The sequence below is a fragment of the Manis javanica genome, chromosome 4 (genome assembly GCF_040802235.1).
Source record: "Manis javanica isolate MJ-LG chromosome 4, MJ_LKY, whole genome shotgun sequence".
In the NCBI taxonomy this organism is placed as follows: Eukaryota; Metazoa; Chordata; class Mammalia; order Pholidota; family Manidae; genus Manis; species Manis javanica.
The window spans coordinates 146,131,316-146,158,969 of record NC_133159.1 but is presented as its reverse complement, the minus strand read 5'-3'; the positions used below and the strand labels follow the sequence as shown (position 1 = coordinate 146,158,969).

At 37.8% G+C, this 27,654-nt stretch overlaps 1 protein-coding gene across 24 annotated transcripts in view; it reads right to left on the bottom strand.

The window, feature by feature from the left end:
• The window catches only part of BCAS3 (BCAS3 microtubule associated cell migration factor), a 632,290-nt gene that overhangs the window by 188,203 nt on the left and 416,433 nt on the right, over positions 1–27,654 (bottom strand). Inside the window, exon 24 of one of the 24 annotated variants that reach the window (XM_073235305.1) lies at positions 763–17,736. The exons of 22 other annotated variants lie outside the window; for them this stretch is intronic. In XM_073235305.1, coding sequence (XP_073091406.1) covers positions 17,687–17,736 — 50 coding nt within the window. In that variant the 3' untranslated portion in view covers positions 763–17,686. One more of the 24 variants, XM_073235304.1, reaches the window with a different exon arrangement.

Below are 27,654 nucleotides of genomic sequence, written 5' to 3'. Positions count from 1 at the left end.
CAATCAAAAGAATTCTTCAAATTCACATTTGAAAAATAAAATTATATTTAGGTCAGTACCTTCGTTCACAAATGTTATTACTTTTTATAATAAACACATTAAATAATAACATTCTGGTGATTAAGGAAAGTCATGTTTTAGTTCTCAAGAATGTGACAATCTGTAGTGGCAGTTTTGTCCCCAAACTATGAAAACAAAAATCACAGAATTTGGCCAAAAATCCCCCCTAGTTTTTCCAGAAAGGTACATGTGTCATGGCTGAGTCAGCTTTCAATGTTTATTAAAAGTTATACCTCCTGAGGCTCAGAACCTCACCCCCCCTGCTTTGAGAGAAATCTTCTGCATCCGTGGATGTCTTGCTGCCCTTGTCTAGCCTGGATTAATACTTAGTCCATAGGCACACACCTGATCATCTGATCATCTACATTTGCCTTCTTACAGCACTAAACTATGTTTTCTACCTTTATCTTGCATCTACCTACCACTTCAGCATTTTATTAAAAATAAAAATAATAATAATAATAGGAGAAATGTGGGATCAACATATAAATCAAGTACAAAAATCAAACGAATATTCATATTTGACCTGATTGTTTATAGGTCATATTGCATGATCAAAACCGAAAGTTTCTGTGATGAATGCCCTTGTACTGTTCACCATGTAAGAATTTATTCACTCTGTAAGAATTCGTTCACCATGTAAGAACTTGTTCGTTATGCTTCAGAAGATTGGAGACTGACGAGAATTAGGCTTGAGATGGATTAATGATTGTACATTGAGCGTTGACCCCCCTATACTGAATTTTATTGTTGTTAACAACCATTTGATCAATAAATATGAGAGATGCCCTCTCAAAAAAAAAAAAAAAAAAAAAAAAGTTATACCTCCAAATACTGCATTTGCTCCACTCTTAGTTCACAATCTCTGCTGCTTTATTACATGAGTTTCTGATTCCCTACCTTTCAACTTTTCCCCCTCCCTTCCTTACAAAACAAAACAAAACTGAGGGAATACAGTGAGACAAACATCTAAAGGGAAGGTCCGCCAAGAGAACAGAGTGGTCCTAGGGGATGAACACCAGCTCACACACTCAACCCTTGCTTCCCTTCTCTAAAAGAATGGGTTGTTGTCTGTTTATTCTCCTTTATCAAATGATGAGACCCTTAAACTAGCTAGTTTCAGAACATGGATTGTTCAAATTTTTTTTGTTGTTATGTGTTGGTTGTTAATTCCTCTGGGAAACAGTAGCAGATTGTATGTACAAATGGGAAGATAAAAGTTCAGACATCACTGTGTTACTAAAGAATCTTATAAATACCATTGAGTTCTGATATAAAACTTGACAGTGAGATAAACAGTGAAGTTTAGCAAAATACAAGAAAACAATAAACCAAAACAAGGATTCTACAGGCATACAATGATGGAGAGTATGTGTTTGAGGGACTTTTCTCTGGGGCTCTGATATTTTTGAATGATGTTTAAGCAAAGGATAAAGAACATGTAGTCTGTCTCGAAGTATCAAGCTACCTACTCTTATGAATTCCAAATTAAGTAAACAAGAGATGTCACATTACATTTTGAGGGTTGGTCAGGCCAGATCTTTTAAGCACACAGAGTCATCTCTTTCCCTCTGACATACATAGTAAAAACAATAACATAGCAAAAACACAGACAGAAAAGACAATCTTGTCTAAATATGAACTGGGGAGAAAAGCAGGAGTGATAATCACAAAGTCTACTAGTGGCAGACTAGCCTGTGGGCAATTTAGTTACTAACATTTTGCTGTGCTTGAGCTATAATTACCACACCGAGAGACAGGTCAGATTAATACTCTCCTGTATCATAACAGTATGATAACAACAGGTTAGTTGGAACAGTTGAAAAGACTCTCATAAAAGATGAAATCACAATCAGAATAGACTTCCAGGTGAGGTAAGAGTGGGGAGGGAAGGAGAAGACCACCCGTTTGCAGAAGCAAGGGGAGAGTTCCATGTACAATTGACAGGAAGAAAGTTACCAAGGTTCTTGAGAAAAATGGGGGGTTACAACAGGATGACAGAAGAATATTTTTAAAAGAAGGAAGAAGGAAAGGTATTGTCTCCCACAGTGTCCAGACAGCACAAGTAACAACAGTTCAGTAACACCTCTGGAAGGATGTCTGCAGATCCTTTGCCTCAGGTGGGGCAATCCTATCTTTCAGTGCCTTGCAGAGGAAGTTGTACCTGCCGTGGCACCTTTCTTTCCAAAAGGAAAAGGACCAGCAATCTGCAGTCTTGGGGGTAGTTGTGGTCTCTCTCTTTTTTTAACATAATTTCAAGATGTTATACCCTTCATAATAAAATGAAACATGAACCTTAGTACTGGATCACCTGGCCCTTTCTCTTATCTCCTCCCAGTTCAGAATGCTCACATCTCTTACTGAGATGCAACAGTCTCTGGTGTCTGCAGTTGGGCTCAAGGCATTCCAGCCTCAGCACCATCTTCTCTTGTCACAACACCAATTTCTGTGGGCATACTGAGGATCTCTGTCCTTTGTGTGCCCCATCACTTTGCAGGGTTGGCGCCTGGCACACTTTTTACAGAAAGCTGGGTGGGTTTTAGGAACGGTCCTGAGTTTGCAGGAGCTCAATCAGCAGGTAGCTGTGGTCTATAGCCACCACGACTGCAGCAGACACAAGAGTGCCTGGAATAGAGCAATCGTTCAAAACACAGATGCTGAGCAATGCCAAGAGTTAGCAGTGAGGGGATTTGCAAAAGTCCTTAACTTTTTTTTTTAAGTAGTAGTAAAATTAAAGCAGCAGGAGAAACAGGAGGAAACAGTAGCAGCAGTAGATGAAGTCATCACAGCCTTAAGTGACAAGCTGGAAGTGTAGGTGAAATACAGTGGTTTAGACGTGGCTACACAGAAATGTGTGGCTCAAGGGCCTCACCATCATCAGCAGAGATTTACTCCCCTTCAACTCTGAACTACAAAAGAAGGTTTGAGCAAGGGTGGAAAAACAAGATCTTGAGTAGCAGAAGGATTTATAGTCAAGTTTAGCAAGTGAGAAATGAATGACCTTATTAGTAATGCTAGGGTCAGGACTAGGTCAGGATGGGTTAAGACAGAAGAGCCCCATTGTGAGTCCCAGAAGTGGTCCGAATGGCTAAGACATTGGAAACTGGGCCTCAGTTTCCTTGCCTCTAAAATACCTCCAACCAAATCTATTAGAAGTTGTACAAAAGCAAATCCAGGTGTAATCAGTTAGTGAAAATTGATGAGGAGAGTTGAGAAGCATGCTGTTAAAGGCAGATAAAGGAAGGACTACATTGTTTTGATCTACTGTAAACTCTATGCTGGCAGCAGAATTTCTCCTTCCAGAGCAGGTGGGGACTCTATGACACATCGCAATGATCGCTGCCACTTTCCAGTCTGTGTGGGTGGTGGCTATTATTTTTAATGTATTCCTACTTCAATAAGTCATAAATAAGCTTACCTATTCAAATGACCACAATAAATGCTGAGAAACAGCACACTGACCCATAAGCAGCAAAGACCCAGAAGGCAACATTTAGAACATAAACTGCCAACAGCAACCTGATCAGGTTTCATAAATCAGAGCAGCGGTGGCCCTACAGAGTGGCAATGAGAGCTCCAGTAATTGCAGCCTTCTGTCTGGGAGCATACTGTAAAAACAGCCACAGTAAGCACTCCTCCTGACCAATCAATAGACTCCTATTAACCTCCTGGCCAATTACAGGATGATTGGCTAAGCAAACAAAGAATTATTGGCTGTTCAGCTGGGACTTTATTCAGGCCTCTCTCTTCCCCTGTTTCTCATTCTGTTCCTCCTCTCCTCCCCACCCCCTTTCCTGTTAGGAAAAACATCTGCAAACACCTGATATTCATCTACGTCTCTGCAGTTGTACAGTCTTGTTAAATTGTTACCACCTTTTCCACAAGCAGTTTTGGCAATTAACCTCATGGCCAGGGACTTCAAAGAAAACAACTGTTGAGTTTAACCTCTCAGAGCTACCATAGATTCTTTTATGATTTTTCCTGAAACACTTTCATCCAGAGAGGAAAAAATGCAAACTGATAAAATTAATGTTTATTTTAATATTTTGTTAATTTATTAAGAAGATAAATGCCTCTGACATTTGCGGTAACTTGGTGCACTCACTTCTCAAAGTCTCCCCAAAGTGAGGTTTTATTTTAATTTACATTCCCAACACATGTGTGCTTCTCTGCTTGTCCACAAATCCTACATTTGCTGGAATCCAAGGATTTGATACATCTGACCCTCTCTTGCCCCTATTCACAAATCTCTCATATGTTTCTCAAAACTGTTTAAAAGTTCAGAATGAAAAATGCATGTAAAATTAATGCTAAGAACCAAAGTTGCCATTAAAAATCTATTTTCGTTTTATATTTTTACCCTCATAGATACACTTTTTACATTAAAAGCAAGGCTAATCCCCAACCCTCATGAGAATAAACTACTAGCAATAAAGATCAAAATATATGACTGAACAAGCAATACAATTCTTCCTGAGTAATCTCGTGGCCTAAGTGTTTCAATGCAATTTATGCTATGTAACCAGCTTTTTACAGCTGTATATAATAATAATAATGGGCCTCATCTTACCAGCTGAAGGCAGGTTTGTGGGGGTGTGTTAACTCCTTCAAGCCACAAAGTTCATTTAGAATTTCAACAAAAGCGATTAAATATTTAGTAGATCCTGAGAACTAAAGATTTCTCCTTTCTCTCTGGCAAGGTCAGGCCTTGCACAATTGCCACGCTTACTTTTGCTACTCTGTGAAACTTGAAGAACTCTACAAATGATTTAGGGTATGTGTGTAGCTTTTCTACAAGTACCATGAGGTTGAAATAATAAATCTGCTAAGAAGGCAACAGAGCTTTTGTTTGATATTTACAGTCACCAATACCTTCATTGTTATAATGAATTCCTCCCAAAGCCATAAAGAACTATTTCTCTGGAAGATGACCCTCTATGGTATAGCCCTACATGATGTGACAATTTTGCTAAGGGGCCTTGTTTTAACCAAACAGCATTTTTCTGCCAAAAATAGCCATGGTGCCACTCCCACACATCCAGCAGAGAGGTGAGAGGGCACAGTAGTTTTGGAGTGAGGTAGACCTGGGGTAGAATTCCACTTTTGCTACTTATTAGCTGTGTTAAAAGTGGGCAAGTACAAATCATTATCCTTGTCTTGTTAGGGGTGTTGTGAGGATAAAATGGGGTTGAATATGTAATATAAAGACACAAACTTTTATTTGACCTGTTTTAAAAATCAGGAAATATCCATAAAAAGGTGTATTTTCTGTCTCTCTTGACTAATGGAAGGGCTGCCAGCGCTGGGCCTACATCTCTGCAGTAATGGCATGGAATAGAGCAGCAGGGGAAACCTTCAGGGCAGGGAATTTGGTGCAGACCCCACCACTTAAAACTGGCCATTGGAGTATCTGAGTTTTTGAACCTCCATGAGCAATTTAAAACAGAGTTTGGAATAGTGTCTGGCACAAAATGTTTGGTACATAGTAAGCACTCAATACAAGGTAGATAGTCTAAGAAGAACTACTACACCAAATAAAATTAGTTGACTCCAAAATTGAGGGAGGTTTCATGTGTATCAGCTAAAGATTTTATGCAACACAGAATATATCAAGTTCTGGAAATAATAAAAAAAAAACTTCCATGTGTTTCTTTATATAGATACTTGGAAGGTTTTAAAAATAATACATGTATATATATACACACACACATACATACTGATCTAAAGTTCCTACAGCACTTATTTTTATAAGGCTTCTCCTGGAATTGAGCACACAGTACTATATCGTATTGGTATTTGCTCCCCCAACCAAGTTGTAAGCTCCTCAAATGCATATTGCCAAAGCATTGTTGAGAATATAAAAATACCTCTAATCCAGGCAATTAGGGAAATGGCCAGTCTCAAACAAGGCAACAGGAGCTATCCTGAAGAACATTTGTTGAGACGCAGAAGTGTGCTAGATCTACACTGACACAACACCTACCATTGGGAGTGCTGTATACAACTATGTGAGTAGAACTGTACAAAATGTTTTCGTTTCCTGCAGTGAATGTTCTCTGATATATTATTTAAGATACCAATTTGCATAACAAACTTCATTCACAGATAGTTCAAAGATCCACTACAACTGAGCATACTATACATTCTGAAATAGCAAGACCCAAATTAGGGACATGATTGTGTTATCTATTTATCTATCATCCACAATCCCATCCCATCCTCTTGCTGTGACTGTGAAGCTCACAAGGAAGGAAACTGAAGAACACAGTGGAAGAGCAAAGCCTAGAATTTAGATCTAACTCAGGATTCTAGCATTTTTACTTTAATTATAATTAAGCTCAATTTTCAAAGTCATGAAAACAACCTACTGATTTGATTACGTTGCTTTAGACATCTGGGGAGGGAGTGGGTAGAAATACTCCTAAGAGGTCAATCATTTTAAACAATCTGTGTTCCAAAGCAATTTTCAGACTGGCCCAAACTAGTACACGAAGTACAGATGTGACCTGTGCTAGGGAACAGTGATGAGCCAGCTGCCCTGTCTGGAGTAGACTATGCACAGAGGGATGAATCCTCTATAGAAGAGTTGGGCGCTGCAGGGAAAAGGACAAAAGTACGTCTCTACAAAGAAGATAAAAGGCAACCTCAGACTCCAGGAGTATCTTAGAAGCAGCCAGGGAAGGCTTGGCAGTTTCTGCAAACAAGTGGCCCGGGCTGATTTGTGAAGAAGAAAAAAATGAAATATGTCATGTACATGAAGTTCAAATCAAACCTAAAACTTCCTCTGTCCACTCTTGTTAAGAGGACTTTCATATTAAACAGAACTCCAGAGAGGAAAGCAATTTCTGGTCATTCTCACTGCAATATTTAGCTTTTTTTTTTCCTTTTTAGTTTTTATATTCTTTGTCAACTTAAGTAAAAGGGGGAGGGATATTTGTGCTGAACATTTAAGGACAATTTTTAAAAGGCACATTAAATGGCACGAGGGTCTGGTGCTATGTTGTACAGTTCAGTGAACTCCCGCACAGATCAGCAGGACGGTTGGAAATGCCTCTCTCCGTCTGTTTCTCATCTCCAAAGTCTGTGTACTCAGTAGAGTGTGAAGAGAGCCTCTCTCCTCTTCAGAACATTCTCCCGATGGTCCTGCCCCAGCCCCCACTCCCTCTCCATAGCCCCTGCAGCAGAGCACAGGAACTAGAGCAAATGCTTTTGTGAATTAAGAGATCTTGTGAGCGTAAATTTGGGCAGGCTGCTCCTTTCTGCAGGCCAGACCCTGCTGCTGCCCCAGGATGTGAACTGTCAGTTTGCATAGCTGGTGATGAGTTGCAGAACCATCAGCAAAGGTGAAGACGGCAGAAACAAGAAAGATTCAAGACTGGTGGAAATCATTTCACAAGGAAAATCTCAGCCATCAGTGGGAGGAAGCTTTGAAAAATGCTGCCATTTCCGAGTCAGAATGAAGGAAAAATTAAATTACTGCCGGTGAGGCGAGCCAAAGCTGCATCTCCCTCCAGGGAGAGTTTTGATAATGGTAAACATTTGACAGCTGGCCTGGAGTTGTTATCTTGTTCTAACGGTTGTTATGGTCTAAATGAGTATTTCTGATAAGGAAACAGAAAATTTTAAACACTTATATTTTTATGTTTTAAACCTTATGGTGGTGAGACAAACAGGTTGAGGGCAATTTGTCACCAAGAGCCTACTCAAAATGCTATAATGATTTGGGTCTGGAAATCTCACCAGTATCATTATCTAGTTTATCTATATGAAGTAATTCTTTGATGTAAATCAACTTACTAAGAAATTATCTTTAATCTTTAACTTCCTCAGCAACTCTTTTACAATTCCAATAGTTGACTTGGAGGAGTCAAGAAAACAAAGGGTTAATTAAGGCAAACTTAAAGCTCAAGAACATGCAGATTAATGCTGTGTTGTTAAATAAATGGCTTTTTAGCTATTGAGGATCAACCATTATAACATTTTAATCTTTCACAAGTTTTATTATTTTATGAAAAACATTGGGCCAACCATCTCAGAAAGGTAATGGATAACAGCATTTTAAACTTAACAAGGACTGTCTAAGGGTTTTGCATCACCAGAAGATGTAGAATGCCTGGAGGGATATTTCATTATAAAATACTTGATCAATTCCTACATATAGCATAAGAAAACAAGTCGGAGTTTTTGTCTGAAATGTTCCAGGTCTTCACTGGCATTGATCTATCATGGCATCTAGACATATATGTCGTACAAGGCTCAGAAGAGATGGGAGGAAGTCAGACTGCCTTATATGGATTCACTGATAGCTGTGTCTTCAGACAAACAATTGAAGTCCTGAGAATACTGAAACCCTCTCAACCTACTTACAAAAGGATATCTACACTTGTCAATTTACTCTGCCTCTGACATTCTACTAGATGGGAGTTTACCAGTGGCCAAAAAGTAGGGACAGTGGCAAGAAAACAGAGAAGAAAGGAATCAGGAAACTGCCCCCGCTCTGGAATTAACAAAAACTTAGAACTTATTTTCAGAAAAGTTTTATGAAATTTGAGCTTTACCTGCCTAAAATACGATTGGTGTAAAATTATGGGAATTTAGTATTTAGCAGTCAGAAACAAATTCCTTGAGCATCTACTCGATGCCACGACTGAGGATCCGGTCTCTACCCTCAAGCAGCAGTAGTAAGGCACATAGGCGGAGGGACTCAGCCTGCCTTATTTGTAGGTATCCTATCTTTCTGTGACTAGTATACCTTAGGATGCATTTGCGAGCATTATACCTGACCACAGAAAAAGTTTACCCAAGCTCTTTCTCTATTTTTCTTTACAAAAAAAAAAAAAAAAAAATCAGAAAAATCTACCTTTTTTCCTGTATTTGTAGGAAGTTAGAGTTTCATTATTTTTTTCTCCAGGGACCTTGCCCTGCTTTAATATGAAAGTATATAAATTGATATTAAAGTATGGTATTTTGGGAATGTTTCAAAGTAAGGTCAAACTGGTGTTAAAAACTCTACTAGTGAAGGCTAAAATAACAGTCTGGCTGAACAGTCTTAAGTGCAGCTGACTCCAATTACTAAGTACATCCTAGCGATTTTTTTTACTAACAAGAACAATGCAAGCAAGTCTTTGAGTTCAAAAATAATGTCAAAGAGAAGTTATTCCTAGAAAAATTAGATAAATTATCCTAATACTTCAGCCACATAGGCAGCCGACAGTCAGCTTCACCTTCAGCACAGGAAAAGTTGAGTTCTTTAAACAAGTAATTAAAAGAAGAGATGAAGGAGGTTCTAAGAGAGAAAAAACGCTAGAAAAAAATGTTTCTTTTGACTAAAACATCCAAGAGAATTTTGGACAAGAAAACATATACATAATCTAACCACTACAAAATCACGAAAACAGTGCTTTCAATTAATTTTAAAAGACACTTTATTATGGAGAATTTTGAACACATACACAAAATAGACATAAAAATATAATGAAACCTGAGCATCTATCACACAACCCAACAACCATCAAACCATGGCCAATCCTGCCCCATCCACATCCGCATCCATTTCCCTTCTCCTCTATTATTTTGAAGCAAATCCCAGATGTCATGAAATCAGACACAGTACAGGAAAAAGCAGAGACCCTCCGAGTCCACATTCCACACTGCTTTCTGCCTTTACCTCCACCCACAAATCAGTTTGTTCTGATGAAAATTACTTCCCCACCATAGGACTAGTTACTAGTTATGTTGTACTTGTTACTATGTTACTAGTACTATTACTACAGGCACTATATGAATCTAGTTAATTAGAGAGCACTTCTCAGAAACATAAGGGTTTTGTTTTACATGAGGGTTGATGACCCCCATATTCCCTTCCATTAAAAAAATCCTAGACCTTCTCTATGGAAACATTCCCTTTGGACCTGTGTTCCTCCATTACCAAAGCTGGGGTCCCATCATCCGGCATTAGGGAAGGCACAGTGTTTAAAGAGGGATAGTGGTTAAGATGCCAGCTTTTGAGCGTTCAGATACAGTTTTAAATCTGGCTCTGCCAATAACTAACTTTGTGTCCTGGGCAAGTTACTTAACCTGAGGCTGTCTCCTCATCTCTAAAATAAAATGATTACCTCACAGAATTGTTGAGAAGATTAAATGAATATGTATAGAGTACTTAGCCGAAAAAAACCTTAATAATAAAGCGTAGCTCATTTAAAATTAAGCAAGAAAATCTTACACATGATAGATATCAATAAAGAGAATGGGTAAGTATATGATGAAAAAGAGGAAGTAAAGGAGGAAAGGGGGAAAAATACTCCATTTTTATAAAATGTACTAACTTTTGTTAAGAATTTGAATACCCCAGTATTATTGTTTGATGAGATTAAAAATTGTTTAATGGAATTAGATTAAGCTCATAATCTAAAACATAGGTGATTTAACCTGTTCAAAACTGTTGATCCTTAAAAAATCAAATGTCCCATACACAAACATATAGGGCTTTGGCTGCAGAATGTATTAGTTATACACCCATGTACGGATACAGGGTAGAGGGCAATGAACCCTTACCTCATCTAAATGAACCAGCGCAGTCCATTTGTACAGGTGATCCAGAGTAAAGCAAAGGGAAGAAGCGATAGTACTGGTGATGAAAAGTGGCAGCGGGCCCCCCACTCGGCTTCACGCCTGCACCATTTCAGTATTATACTTGCGAAAAAAAAAATCACCCAACTGAACAAAGGGCATAGGGGAAGCACACTTTTTGCCTACTTAACATTTGTCAGGACACTTGCAGATTAGGACAAAATGTATCTAAAATCACGCACTATCGACCCACCACATTACAATCTGTAATGTGCCCAACGTCATATAGTCATTTCATAAGGAAAAGTACTGACATCAAAGTTTCATGTAAGATCTACCTATTAATTAAAATATCACAAACTAGAAGCTTTTCACTGACTTTACCAAAAGAGTATTCTTTTCTTTCTTTTACATTTCAAAGCTATATAAAAGTTGTGCTAAGATGGCCAAAAGCCAGAGTGCTATTTCTCCAGGAAAAAAAAGGGAAAGATCAGCAACTTTTATGTGGTTTTACAAATAAAGCTCCAGTTGGTGTGATTACCCAGTAAATGTCTGATTGTGATAACCACTTAACAAGGTTACTTTTCTTTAGTTTTTCCCACTTCTATTCAATCCTGCTGCTGAAATAACCTTCCTAAACTTATCACCAACTTCAAAAATCTTTCCTTCCTTGTGCCCTGTTCCAAATCTTCCACCAGCACTTTCCTTTCACTCTGGTCTGAACCCCCCTAGATAGCTAGATCTTCTACCACGTCCCCTCACATTTCCTTTCCTAGGTATTCAAAGCAGATTCCAGTCTGTTGTCATCAAGAGCTTCCCGTATGTGTATGCCTTGATGCCTTTGTTTCTTGCCAGTAGGAGTCTGTTTCCTCAGTCTTCACTGATCAAAATTCTACCTATTCCTCACATTCTAGCTCAAGTGGCATTTTTCCACAAAACCTTCTCTGACCATACCAGTTAGAAATAATCTTCCCCTCCTATGTACTCTAAGAGGACTTAATCTGCCCTGTACTATGGTCACTTTATCACCTGAATCCCAAGTTCCTGAGGGTCAGGGAACCTGCCCTTTTCATTTTTTGTACCTCCTAGAGCATGGAGTGTGGTGATTTTTATTAATCACACTGTACTGTGTGCTGCATATTTGAGATCTAGGGAACTGTCATTAATAGCATTTACATCTTTTCTGATAAGCAGTCCACACAAGGAATATCCTTTGAAGGAAACTTCTTAATTAGCTCACCAACTCCTGGACATTATGGTTTCTGCCACAGACAAAGCTCCCACTGAGCCCATCTGATACATGCACAGAATACAAATGGAGCAGCCAATTCTCTCAACAGAGGAAGTAAAAAACTGAAGAAGACAAATGTAAAAGAAAACACCAAAACTGCAAAAATATGGAAACAGTATTTTTGAACCTTTTTATCTAGATCACAGACCTCTTTAGCTTCATCTTACTTCCCTAAAAGGAGCAAGTCAGGAAACGGGGAAGGGAAAAGATAAAAATTATTTTTTAAAAAGTCTTCCAAATTCTTAGCATAGATGATCTGTAACTCTAAGGAGAGTGATGTATAATCTTTAAGAATGCATCTGTCACTTCTCAGCCTTTTGGCTAAGATCAAGTGAAGAATGCATCAGTGAGCATATTACAATGTACATGATGGTCAAATCGGTCGAATCATTTTTATACACCTGAAACTAATATAATCTTGTATATCAAGTTTCCTTCAACTAAAAATGCATCTGCATGTCAAAACTTCAATCACTAGCAATTAATACAAGGTAAGTGCCAGGGTAAAATAAATATAAATAAAAAGTTAACAAGAATTTGAATTATTCTTAAAAATCTAAGAATAATAAAACTCATCTCTGTCTCTATTGTAATTTATTTGCTTTTTTCCTACATTTAATAGATTTAATGGACACACACAATCAAAGGAATAAAATGGGTTTATATGTAACTTGCCCCAAACTACAGCTAACTTACGATGGCATTTGAAATAAAATATTTTTCTCCTTCTTAATGATGATGCAGATGAAAACACATCAACTTAGTCCCATTTTCACTCTCATCACCATAATATGGGTACGAAAAGAATAGTCCAAAACATTGTGCCTTTTGACAATTACTCAGCAATAAACCCAAAGAAGAAAATTTTTCTAGTTTCCTGAATTCCTTAATGTAGCTTTCATTTGAACCAAGAGCCAAAAAACAAATGTTCTAGTAAAAAGTTCTAAAATTTTAATCAAGCAAAAGTTTCTTTACTCCAACAATAATTCTTAAACACCTAAAGCAATGACATATCACATTATCCATTTTATTCTTCAATAAATGGAGAATTGAAGAATTGCCTCTCACTGGATAATTTATCACTATATTAAGTCAACAGAAAAATTACTTACTAGAAGCTGTTCATAAATATTGAAGTATCAAGTGTAATGTGAGTTTACTCCCTACTAAGTAATTTTGTCCTTCTACAAGTCCCATTGCTGAGGTATAACAGTAACCTTTTCAATTGTATTGTGAAAGTGGATATTTCTATACTTTCCATATGTAGTCAACACTGGTAATTTATTCAATCTGAAACTGGGGTCTCTGACCCCTAAAATATTTGCTGGGGCTAAACTTGGATTTGTGGTTTTATCAAAGCTAAGTCTTCTAAAGCTGTGCTCTCCAATATGCTAGCCACCAGACACACGTGGCTATTTACAGTTTAATTAATTAGCTTATAAATTCAGTTCCTCGGCTATCATAGTTACATTCCCAGTGCTCAATAGCTACATGTGGCTATCATACTGACCAATACAGACCTAGCACGTTTCCATCATCATAGAAAGCTCAGTTGTACGGACCATTCTAAAGATTACCAGTCTTACAGGTTGTATTTGCCTCAGTGCCACTGCTCTAAGGCAAGGTGGAAAACAGAACTGATAATGCCACCTATCAAATTTCTTTTTTTTTTTTTAAGCAGAAAATGAGATCTTTATGATGTTTCTGAATAGTTTCCCCACCGCCTCAGGAACCAAAGGAAAAAGTGTTTCCTTGGTGTACTCAAAGAAAACCAACCAAAACAACTACAACAAAACAAATACCCACCATAAAGCATGTGGGCTATGTTGCCAATGAAAAAAACTCAGTATTTAGCATTTTAAACAAAAATCATGCTTCCATGATTTAGAAGCTGTTCATATCTGCTACATATACATATTATCTTTGGTAAATATTTACATTTTCACCTAACAAAGAAGTTAGGCTTCTTGTGGCTGACATCTGGCTGTGGAACAACAGGGCCAAGTGATGTGAACACAGGTATTCAAAACCAGACAAGAGCTGAGTCCTGTGTCCTTTCACACATGCTCACTAGTTATGTGACATCTGAGTAAGTTAATGGATCTTTTTGTGTACGCATTTCCCAAAAAGGTAAGAAGTGAAAATCAGGTCAACTTCCTAGTGTTGAAGTCAGTATTAAGAAAATGTATGTTTGCCATCAAGCAGTGCAGTACAAGATACAATCAGTTGCACTGGCAACTATTATGGAAGACTAACAAAATCCACCATAGTAGTGCCACTGATAATAGGGAACAGTAAGCCAAACCATTTTATTAAAAAAACAGCTTTGAGATATCATTAACACACCACAAAAATCATCCTTTGAAGTGTACAATTCAATGTGAATCAAGTGTTTTAATATGCAATTCAACATTTACTCAGTATCTACAATGGGCTAGTGACTGTGCAAAGTTCTAGGGCAATGGTTCTCAAATACAGACAGTTTTGCCTACCATGAAACATCTGGCAATGTCTGGGGACATTTTTGATTGTTATGATGGGGCAGGAGAGGCAGGGGCTCCTAGAATTTAATGCGTAGAGGCTGGGGAAGCTGCTGAACACCCTGTGATGCAAAGGATGGTTCCGTGACTGGAAATTCTCCAGTCCCAAATGCTGGCAGTGCCTGCCTTGAGAAACCCTACTACAGATACAAAGAGGAACAAGAGACAATATCCATCTTACAAAAAGCTGACTGTCTCAGTGAAGGAGGGTAAGGTGGAAAAAGAGCAAAGGATACTAGGGATGCAGAGAAGGGATGCTTAAACCCAAACATTGGAAGACAAATAGGAATTTGTTGGGTGTACTCAGGATGGAAAGGAATGATTTCATGTAGCAAGAATAGCAGGGAAAAATACTTAGATATGGAGAAGGCATGTCAGAGTCTAAGCAGTCCTAGCAGTTCAAAATGGTTAGTGCTCAGGGTTATTATCAGAGAGAAAGAATATAGAAGATGAAGTGGGAGAGATATGCAGGATCATAAAGGTTTTGTACGCCATGCTAGGAAAGAGTTTTGATTTGATCTTATAATCAGTGGCTGGCAAACATTTTCTGTGATGAGCCAGGCAGGAAGTACCTTTAGGCCATATGGGCCCTGCCCCATATGGGCAGAAGTCTCACTTCTGCTATCACAGTGAGAAAGCAGCCTTTGACAATACAGAAAGGAATGAATGTGGCTGTGGCCATTAAAACTTTATTCAAGGGCACTAAAATTCGAATTTCATATAATTTTCAATTTTAATAAAACATTCTTCTTCTTTTGATTTCTTTCAACCACTTAAAGATGTGAAAACCATCCTTGGCCCGTGGGTTGGATATACACAGCTGGTGCAGCAGTTTGCCAACCCTGCTACAGTGAATACATGGGACTCAAGATGACGTTAGCCGAGCAGATGAAGCTAAAGCAGGACATTTCCCTTCAGATCTCTGGAGGTACTGACCACCTTGCAGCTATTTCCTGCTAAAGAACAACTAGACTTGGGCCTAAATGTTGTCAACAGCTTGCATGTAATACTTACAATGAGATGGTATGCTAACTACAGGAATTAAAAAGCTCATTTCAGGCTACTGTGGTGAAATGACATTTATCTAATGCATATATAAACTGCTTCATGATTCATGGGAACTTAACACTGATGGAATCTGATTACTGGAGAAAAGTCATCCTTAAACTAGCTTTCTAGTTCTGAGTATGTCCTTGAACTAGGAGAATTAGGGCTAAGTGACAAAAAGTACAAACTATTAAAAATAAATTCTGTATTTATAATCATTTGTTATAATGAAGATAATACCAAAAACCTCATAGTGTCATTATGGGAAGTAAGTAACAGGGTGCTTGATACATAGAGTTCTTAATATCTCAGATAGTCCCAATATTATCCCAAGTCAAATTTTAGAGACCTCAAGTTACTGGAAACCTCATACCTTTAATTTGGAACTATTTTCAAGACAGAAGTCTCATAAAATGAATTCTAATTGTGAAGAAAATATATCAGTGTCACTTTTACTAAATTTTAAAAATGTTTGATTTAAACAACATTGTGTTAGAAAAAAGTACACAGTACTAATCTGGAGAAACACTTCTTCAAAAAACTTGTTGCTTCATAATTCCAATTTTTTATTACTTTTAAAGGCCACAATGGTGTACTTTGATAACTAAAATCATTTGAATTCTAAACAACTATCTTTGACATCTTTGATGTGGCTAACTCTATGAATAATTATGATCTTTCTCAGGGACAATAAACCTATGTCGGAAGGATTGTTTTGAGGATTAGTTGAGCTTTTTGTAAATTTAACTACATAGTGCCTGGTATATAACATATGCTGAACTGATATTTTGAATCATTAACTTGAAATAGGATTAGAATCACTACGTCAGTTTCTCTCTAAATGTTTTACCATGACAGAATTCTTCCAACTTTGTAGTACTCTTCTAAAAATTATAGTACAAAATCTAGAAATTATCTAGTCCAACCCTCATGTTATTTAAATGGACTGACTAACCAAAATCACACAGGTGGCTAGTATAGTTTAGTACAGAGAATGAAGCTCTGAAGTCAGACATGCCTGGTTCAACTAGTCTATCAGCTGAGTTACTTCTGGCAAAACCTCAATTTCCTCATTTATAAAATGGGTATTATGAGATAATGTTCGTAAAGTACTGAACACAGCGCCTAACACATATTTTTAAAAACCTATCAATGTTTGCTATTATTATTGATCTTAATCTTCCTACTGTGAAATTATATTTCCTCCATCTTTTGAAGAAATGTGTATAAATTGCTGTACTCTAAATTTGACTTCTATCTAGCCCTACTGGCTGGCCATACTGAACTAAAGCAGATGATTTAATATTTAACTTTCCAAATCAGGCAAACTTCACCTCCTATTGATTCCTTTCTGTGTTTCTAAGCGTTTCATCTACTTTAGTTTCTTCATTAGTATATCCCTCAATTTCAAATTACTTTGTAGTCTTGCAATGCTACAGTCTCTCTCCAACTCTGCTGCATGGATCCTGGGAATACATATGTGAAAATCATGTGCTAAATATGTCTGTGAAATACTTGGTTAAAAATTAGGCAGTAAGAAATAAAAGATGGTGTTTTCAGAGATTCCAGGCAGTTTTGGGCCAATGAGCATCACAGAAAGCATCCTTCCAATTCATTTGCTTCAAAAGGCTAAGGAAATAACCGATTTCCTTTTCCCTCTTTTCTATCTGGTTTCTCTGATGTGTTCCCAGATACTCAAAGAAAGATTCAGATGTCCATGAAATCTTAATATGCCTGCTTGAAGCCAGGAAAAATAAAGAACAGTATGCCAGTATTTAAGACCAGGAAGAGTCCATCAGTACTAGAGGGGGAATTTGGTTCAGTCTTGAAAATTACTAAAAGAGTCTTTTTCCCCAGTTAACAGGGAAGTAATGTCCATCAAATGGCTCAAATTTGCACGGAACTCTACTACCCTGCAGCATGAAGAAATCTTACAAACTTGGAGATTAGTCCAGCTGCCTAAATCTTCATCTGTTGCCAGATGAGCTATAGCAATTTTTGGCCTTTCCTACAACCCTTGTACTTGACATCATTTAGCCTAGACTCAGACCTTGACCTTGCCTTTATAGTCGGGGGAAAAGTTCAGAGAGATGCAACCTCAATAGAAACAACCTAAGTGCGAAAGGTTTTACCCAAGTCTTCTCTCAGTGTGTGCTCTTTAGTGTTTAAGGTTCATCTTTCACCTCATATGGTCATTGGAATGGGATAACTTCAAATACTCCCTTTCATCTGAAAAAAACAAAACAAAACATTAAGCTCCTAATTTGTTTCTGTTGTTTGTTTCTTTGTTTTCATTTTGCCTTAAGAAAGAAGTAAAAATGCCAGAAAGACCATGAGGATAACTTTAAAGGCTGCTCTCACACTAATGATACTATCTTTTTATCAGCTTTGTTCATCTGACTGAATTAGATAGAAATTTTCCTTTAGCTTCGGATATTTGACAAGGTCCTCTAAGTACACTGAGATTTTCTCCACAAAAAAGAATCTACTTGATTGGATCAGAAACCACTACCTGCCTCCAGAAATCAAACCGGGTGGTAGCATTTTCCAAACTTTGTCTCCATTCCTGTTAATGCACGTAGATCCACTGAGGAGCTTCTAATGACAGGGACGGAGGTGGACTCTGTCTTCCACTCCCCGCTTTTCCTCCTCCCCACCACCTCCTCAGCACCAGGCAGAGGTGGCAGCACAGTCACCAGGCATGCCCCATGCTTGCCCCCTGCTCACCGGAACGCTTGCAGCTCCCAAGGTCCTTGATCCTTCTTCCTCCCTGAGTGTTGTCGTTATTATATTTTGGCCACTCAATGTAGCTCAGAGGCTCATTGTGTAAGCCTCTCACAGACAGTCTAGATCTTTAGCATTAATTCCAATTTAAGGAATCTTTTGAGAGATAATGGAATTTTGGGTAGGCTTGACAGGAGCTGTGGCTTATGCTCCCATGGCCACAGGTGGTAGATACTCAAAGACCCATGCCAAGCAATGACACCACTTGCAAAGTGCCCACCTAGACTCAAGTGATTTTGGAACGGTGTCTTTAGGTATGGACATAACACTGGATGTGAGACTTTCAACTGAGTTTGGATTAAAATTACCAAGTGAATAAACAGGAATTTCTTTTTTCTCCTGCCATTCTGTCTTGTAAAAACAAGAAGAAGGGAAGGTGATTATAGACACCTAGCATTAATTTAGTAGAAATCACTGGAAAAAAAACAGAAGTGTGATTTAATGATCTGAGAAATTAGGCAAGAGTCAAGACCAAAGAATTTAAAAATGGTTATAGGTCAAAGCATTAAAAACTTATTTGGGGATGGAGTAGCTATAAGGGGTACCTGGTGAGAAATCTGCCAGGGGTTAATTGCAACCCTGCGTGAAAAGCAGTTAACAAGTGAGAATTAGAACACCCAGGAGGAAAAGAAAAATGTTTCCAGTGCCATGAGAAATAAACAACAAAGGAGAAATATTTCCTTTGGCTACCACTACCTCCTTTTCAAAAGCTCAGAGGAGCTATTGGGGAATGCCAAGGACTGGTTTTCTCTCAACTCCCTCTGAAACATTTGTCTTCATTACCACTCTTTTTAATCAGGGCTCCTTCATGAGTGTTTCTGCTCAGCCCCCGAGGGGCAGCTCTGGTCTGTGATAAATCAGAATCCACACCGCAAGTCACTAATCAGCACTCCTAGGGAAAGAAAAACAGAGAAGGGCAGACCGCTGTGCTGAAAAGGCCTGGGGGCTCAGAGGCCGCAAGGAAGAGAGGCCTCATGCAGAAATAATAAGTTAGTGATGGGAGGACAGCACTCCTATGTTGAAGGTTTATTCTAAAATCTCAAACACAAAGTGTTCACACTTAATTGTTAAGACTCTGGAATATAATTTTGTTCTAACAACATAAGATAGATTATGAGTTTGCTTATTGAATTACAATTTGTACCCCAGCTCAGTGATTTCAGTACCTAATTCACTAGTAAGACCAAGGTAGAGGAACAGGAGATAAATTAATTAATACAATCAAAGTCAGAAGCTCTCCTCACCTCATTTCAGTGATGTCATTAGGAAATAAAACAAAAGAATTCCAGGTGAGAACTCTCTAATGTCTATGATATGACTGTTACTTTGCTTAAATGGAATTAGAGTCATAAAATTAAAAACATTATGTTTTTTCACTGGGAAGGATCTTAGAAATAACCTAAGGGAAAGATTAAATGGACTTGCTAAAAATCAGCCAAGCTAGTTAGTAGCAGAGTTTCCCCTAGAACCTAGGATTCCAAACATCTTGTGTAATCATAGATCTCTTGCATGAGTCAAACACTGAAATTATATCACTTACAGAGAGAGCAACGTGAAGAGAAGAGTAGTATATGAGTCGGGAAATACAGGTGCCAATCCTGTGTCCACCACTTATAGATTTACTTGGCAAAATCACCTAACAAGTCTGAGTCTCAATTTCTTCTTCTGTGAAATGGGGTTTACATCTTTCCCTAATACATTATGGGGCTGCTGTGATTCTCCATAAAGTTAAGGTATTATTAAATTATTATAAACAATTTTTCCAAGAGCATGAATGGGCTGAAGAGCTAACAGGATTCATGTAGAACAGAGAAAATTCACTTTTCATAGGAAGATAGCCCAGATTATGGCACATGGTTCCAGGACTCTTGGATACAAACTTAGACAGGAAATCAATCCTGAGATACAAAATCAAACCATGCAGATTAGCAAGCAAAGACTGAGTACATGGCTTCCAAAATTAAGGCTTACTCTTCTAGTGACAAGCCTAAAACCTACAAAATATCTGCCTATGCCAGAGTGTGTATGGCACAGACTCCAGAAAGAAATCATGGGTGACAGCCAAATACATGATGCTATGTGGCAATAAAGGCAACGAACCTGCCTAGGAGCCAAGAGCTACTACTGTTCCCACTTTGTTGACATCTTACTGCTTCTCCTCTGTGAAAGTTGATGGCATGATGATGTCATCTCACCAGTTTGACAGACAGGGACCTAATCCTTACACAGAGGACCCCCCCCCTTTGAGGCAGAGTCAGATCTATCCTTAAAATGCTAGTTTTCCTCTACTCCAATATTATTAAAGTACAACTGTAAAATATAATTACTATAACTACTACGGAAATACATCCATCAAAGTGATGAACACTTCCTGCATCCAACGGCATAAAACAGTCTCCTGCTTTTACTATTTCAATCAGAACCCTTGCCTGTTTCTGACTTTATGAAGAAAAACTCTCAAAAGTCCTCAAGAGAAATGTTTCTTGGCCTGACTGAACTAAAAAGGTCAGTTTGACTTGACTAGAGTGCAGGTGCTTACAGGAAGAGATACACAAGCGGCAGAGCTAGATTTTTGAACCTTCATTCAAAATATTTAGACTTCATGCTGTAAAATGGGATACAACCAAAGGTTCTTGAGAACAGGAGTGACATGATAAAAGCAGTATCTGGGGAAGAAGACCTTTCAGTGTTATGCAGGATACTCTGGCGGGGAGGGGGTCGCAGGGTCGGGGAGACTGACATCTGTGGGGCTGGTCTGGACATAGCGGCAGTGCTCCAGGCCAAGAGCGATGAAGCACCAGCCTGTGGTCGTTCTGGTGGAGGAGGTGCCTTGAGTTGTACTGATTGTTCTTTTGGAGATAAGAGAATTAATGATAACAAGGAAATTGTACAGATTAGCCTCTCATAATTAACTGGGAAGATATTTTGTTGGTTTTTAAGGACCTCTGGAAGTTAGAATTGAAATAATTATGCAATTATTATTAACTCTAAAAATGCATTCGGGAGACCTTTAGATAACAAGGTGTTCCTAGTCAATTTAGGTTTAGTCATATAAACTTAGTAAAGTTGAATGCGAGTCTTACAGTTGCCAACCACATATGTGATTAGAGCAACTGGACAGATGCTATCAGGGCATCACCCACCGGCTCTGTGGGGACATGCCAGCTGGCTGAGCCACGGGAGCACAGTATGGGTGATGATGCTAGGGAATACGACATTGCCTTTATAAGCAGCAAGCCAAGAATCTCTCTTGGTCTAGAGAAAAGTATTGGCAGCATTTGTTAAGTATAGATATGGATTTTATTTTTCTTTTAAATGTTGCAATTAAGCCAGATACATAATTTAATGATCTGCTATGGCAAACAAATAAGTCTACCTTATGCACAAAAATGGACTCAACAGAAGAAATAAATCAAATGGTACTTTCTAAAATATGGGCATGGAAGAACATAGAGAAATTCGTGGGAGAATGGAAGGTGTCAAACAAAGGCTCTAAAACCGAGGCTCTGCACATCCCTGAAAGGAACTCAGGTGCTCATGGAAGGGATAGACAAAGCACACATAGGAAGGGCAAGCCTCTTCTTTTCTGTTTCCAGTGCTTTAAGAAGGCTCAAAGCCCTGGAAGTTGAAAAATCAAGTTTGGTTACTATAAAGCAGCCCCTCTCAGACATATTCTCCTTCCTGACAAATACCCACACACCAGCAGTCCTAGGAGACGCACAGCAAGCTGAGCAAGTTGTCAAAACTTATCACTGTAAAGCGTCCATCTTCCAAAAGTACAACCTTTGCTCAATGCAACGTTTGCCTTGGAAGACAGCTCTTTGGAGAGCTATAAAAAGGTGGCTAGAACTGATGAGGTTAGTTCTTAAAGTCTATGCTAACAATCATGTAATAAATGTAAAGGTGAATAATAATGGTGGGATGTTTTACCAAAACCAAAAAACAGTAACAACAAAATCACTATGTTCATCTACTTCAAAGAATTTCAAAATTTTTAGCATTCCTCTTTTGAGAAAAAAAAAATATCTAAGTTATGTAGACCTCCTCCTTTAATTTCCCTTCTTATTCTAAACCCTCTGGTGGCTAGCCTAGTGCCACAAAGCCTCCGTTACATATAAAGTTCACAGCTCTTTGCTTGATCTCATGATCCTCCATCAAAACAGCCCTTTCAAAACTATTTCCTGTCTAGTTCTGCCATTGCGTGAGTGCTTCCTTGGCTGGGTCAGCTGCCAAATTAAGTCCCTTTGGTAGAAAACTGCAGAGAAGTCAATACTCTGCTCCCCCTCCACCTTAGGCTTGACATCCGGAAGTGACTTAGGAAGTACTCTAATGGTTACCAAATTTTGGTGAACTGATTTAACTTTTCTGGGCTAAACAAGTGTTTAGGACAGACTGCATCACTAATCATCACTTGACCTTGTGACAGACCAAACGTTGACTTTTTTTCTTAAAAAACAAAACAAACCAACTTTTACCAGTTAGCACAATGAAGTAAATGCAAAATCATGTTGTGATATGACTGCAAACATGCTGATTTCCAGATGTTCGACAAGACAGTGCAGAAATACCAAAAAAGATGGTTAACAGTTTATGTCACAAACTCTGCTGGGCTACTTGCTTTCTGGGGATTTTACACAGCTGTCAAATGATTTAGGATAGAGAAGACCTGAAGTTTGTCTATTACATGTCATATTCTAATTCATCAATTATGGGTAAAAGGAACTTTTGTCTTTGAAGCTCAGAAAATGTCCCCAACCTAGTATTATTAATGTGCTCAGAAATAACTGCAGTGTGATCTGTCTGAACAGCAAATACTTGTTATTGTCCTGCATTCATTTAAATAAGCTTGTACAATAATCAGATTGGATATGAATCTTGAACAAAGCTTTGCACATTCCACTAAATTTCTCCCTTGTATATCAGCCATAGATAAAATCTGATTTAAGTCAAAAATGTAATGCTGCTCAGGCTGTCCTTGCTGCACGGCCTTCTTTCTTATGTACTTTACTCATCCTTGACTCACACTGTTCCTGGTGGAAGTCTTCCAAAAGAAACCAGATTTAGTTGTCAGATTTACAGTATCAAGGAATCTCTAAAATGAATGGGTTTTTTTAAAGAAAAGCTAAACTTTGGGTAATTACATTGAAATTCCTTAATCACATTTTCTGAGCTCAATGGGAATTGTGGTGTTTCTTTCCAGAGCCACACAAATGCAGTAAAGAGCATTCCTTCCAAAGAATATGTGACAAGGACTCCCCACTTGGCAAAATATTAGTTTCAGGTGGAAGATTCTGAAATTTTCTTTTTCATGCTGCTAGAAGCATTTATCTATCTATATATTTATATCACCCTCCTCACTTTTTATAGCCCCCAATTCCCAACACACACACACACACACACACACACACACACACACACACACACACACACACAGGATTCCAAGCATCTCAGCTGTATAGTTTACCAATGATAGTAGACATCACTATGTGGTAGGTTCAGTAATATTTGCTTCTTTCCCACCTTCTTTCCCACACAAGAGAATTGTACTTTCCATCCCTTTTAAGTTCTAGCTCAGTAGTATACAACAGAGCTTCCTATGATAATAGGCCTGCTCTATATTTTGTGTTGTCTAATATGGTAGCCTTATGATGTGGCTGGTACAACTGAAGAACTGAATCACAAATTTTACTTAATTTTAATTAATTTAAGCATAGATAATGAAATGTAGCTAGTGGCTATCATACTGGACAGCACAGTTCTAACCCATGAGTTATGAGCAGAAATGACCAGTGCAAGACCTCCAGTGTCCCCTCCCCCTTACCACGGTCACCTGCATTAAGTCAATAGTTGACCTAGTGAACCCAGGCCCCTGAGTGGAAATCTCATGGAGCAGAGACTCCTGCAATCCCTGCAATTACTGTGATGGACAAAACTTTAGCCAGAAAAGTCACAAAATGTACAAGAAAGAAAATACAGCATATACTGGTCTTTTTGAAGATCTTATGGGTCAATTATTACCCATGAAAATGTCACGAAACTCCTACTTCACATGTGCAGACAATGGTGGACTAAGATGGGGAGATGTAGCTGTTCAAGCAGACTAAATCTATTCTCTAAAGATGTATCTTAATAAAAATCTTAAGTGCCTGTGATAAAGGGTGGAAAACCTAGGGCACTGTACTACCTGCTTGGAAAAATAACTCAAGAAATCTTAATGCATTTTATGTTGTTCTTGTCATGTAGAACATTCTTGTACTTAAAGTAGTAAAGGTATGTTTGTTAGTAATATTTTTCCCACAAAGAGAAAAATCCGCTAGTCGTGAAAGAGTTAAGAGAGACCAAAATTAGACACAGTTCATGTTAAAGGTTAGAAGAATAATCAGTCATTTGAAAAACACTACATAAACATTTTTCCGGATGCAATTTTCAGTCCAAGGATACTTTTCCCAGTAGAAATCAGCAGCTAAAAAGGAAATCATTTCGTCTCCATAAGTGCCAAATTGTATCCTGATTTTTCCTGGTCTGGCTCAACTTTCAAAACTAGTGGTTCAACTTCTGCAATCTTTCACCCAATGACTATGTAAACACATCTTTATAAGACAGACATAATCCTTGGGTGGGCCAATTTATGTTGGATTATGAAAATACTTAAAATACAAAATCGTATAATGACTGTTGTCCTTTGGTTTTTCACTAAAAAAAAAAAAAAATCCAGTTAACATCAACAGTGGTTCATGTGAAGATAATATGACACATATACATTGCTTTCTCTCTTTCAATATCTTTGAAAATAAGTATTACTGACAATTCAGTAATGGATTGCCTTGTATTTTGGCAAGGTGATATGTAAATTAAGAATTTGCAAATAACCTCTAATATACTCACATCACATGCCATACTGTACCATACAATCGGAATGAATTAAACTACTCACACAAGGCCAGGAAAAATTCTCACCCTTGGAAGTATTCTGGATCTTCTGTATTCGGTCAGAGGTTATAGAAACATTAGTTTTAAGGATAAAGTAATCTGAAGTAAAAACCAAAAGATTCATTTAGAATTTATTACTGCCGCTGATTCATATACATCTCACAGCATTCAGAACCCTCCACAACACAATTCAAGCAGAATCTCAACACTGGAGCTAGGAGAAATCATAAATTTTAAGTCTTCATTGAAAAGTAAACTCTGCTTTTTCACTTCTCCCTTGAAATTCTAGAACTTTTATAGTCAACTACAAAATGCATCATGAAAAGCCTATCTTTAACAGTTAGTATGTGAAGGGGAAGAACTTTAGTTTTTCCATCAGTGGATAAAGTTATGTAAAAGAAGACATTCTGGGAGTCTTTGGAGAATGCAGAATAAATCGTAGCTCTAAGATCTGGAAAAGTCTGGTTGAACGTTAAGAGATTTTCACATCTGTGTCTATACATTCTTGTCTTGGGAATAATTTATCTACAAAACCATTCACAGAAAAATGTAAAGTACTCCTTCCTTCAGTAAGCAAAGCTTAAGAGCTGCAATCACAAACTTTTCATCAGATGTTAAGAATCACATCAATATCCATAATGCTATTCATAAAAATGATTTTTGCCAATATTGCTAAAAGTTATTACAAAGCAAAGATTTAAAACTGCCTAATTCTACAAATTCCTCACAATTTACAGTATAGTTCTATGAATAATTTTCTAATGGCTATATTAGTTCTTCATCTTTGTTCCTGAGAAAATAAACAAAGGTCACTGAAGCAGTGTGAACAGACTATCAAAATGAACACAGAACAAGGCAGTTTCCTTAATATACTAGAAGAAGCCGATGAATGATACATTTTTTTAATTCACAAAATTTTAACTGAGCACAAGGACATGCATTTCCTGTTCAAATGACTGGTCCTGCCCAAACCAGCATGAAGTATTTAATTAAATATTTTCATTTACTCTAATTTGAAAGACAGAAAACTTTTAACCTGTTTACCAAAATTAGAAACTCCTTAGTTCTTCTGGGAAGAATATACATGTATAGACACTCAAAACTAAAAATTAAAGGTTGATTACTTAAATCCAGTTTTTAAATTCAAAATATTTTGCATTCCTTTCCAATTTAAAACACTCTGCAATGAAAGCCACCATTATTTATCAGTGAAGAAAGAAAAGGGAATTTGTCTTACTTCTCCCCACTCTGCACTCTGCCATTGTCACCTGTATCTATTTCCAGGAAGCCAATATTCATTATGGTTAATCTGCCTACTAAATGAATAAACAAAGGATTTCTCTGTCACTAAGTGGCCAGGTGAGCCGATAGCATCTTCTAACACAGAAAATCATCTGTACCATGCAGCTCAGGAAATTACCTGCTGCAGTCCCACCCCTGGGATCATCTGGCAGGCAGAGCTCTCATGTTGAGTAATATATGGAAAAGAGACTGTAACCATTTTTTCAAAGGACTGAAAATCTCACATATTTTAGAACCCAAGAACATTTTAATATAATTAACTGTATAACTCAACAAGGAAAATTAGTGGAGGAAAAAAAATAAACTTTCACGTTTTCCCTCCTAAAGTTTTTTTCCACTAGATGTAAGAACTAATGCCTGAGTATCAACCGTGCAATGAGTAAGAACTGACACAGTACCAATACTTCTATGGATCACAACATCTTAAAACAATATAACAGTTCTAGTGTGGAATGTAATCAACAAACTAAATAAGATATACTGCTTTAATCTTTACCTTTACAGACTGATAAATTTAGAAGCAAGGAAAGCTACATGAACTCAGTGATTCATCAAGACACCAGGAAAAGAACTTGAAACCAATTATTTGTTAATACATTAAACTGGTAAGACTGCCTCTGTGTGTTTCCCTTTGTGAAGTAGAATTCCAGGTCTTGCTTCCCTGTAGAAATCATTTTTTCAGCTAAATAATCCAACAGTGAACCATTGGTGGTAAATAAACAAACACAAAATAAAATCAAAAAAAGGAGGTCTAAAATCATTGACATCCCTCCAAATGTGTATATGAAGGGGTGGGAGAGAAAGAGAGAGAGCGTGTGGATACCAAATAACATTTGATAGCCTGCAAACTATGTGGTTTAAGCAGGTGAAAGAGCTGGAGGCCTGACTGGGTACATGACACTGCAGCCACAAAACACACTTACAAAACATGAAAACAAATAGTGATTAGGCATTATCACTTTCTCAAAATTTGGTTCAGTCCTACAGGAGGGCCTTGTGATATACAATGAAGTGAGACTAAACCTATCTGCTTGTGTGCCCATGAGAATCAACCAATGTCCTATTCTTGGAACATGGGCCATTAAGCAGCTGAAACTGGTGCTATCTTTATTCAGCTTTAATAATATACTT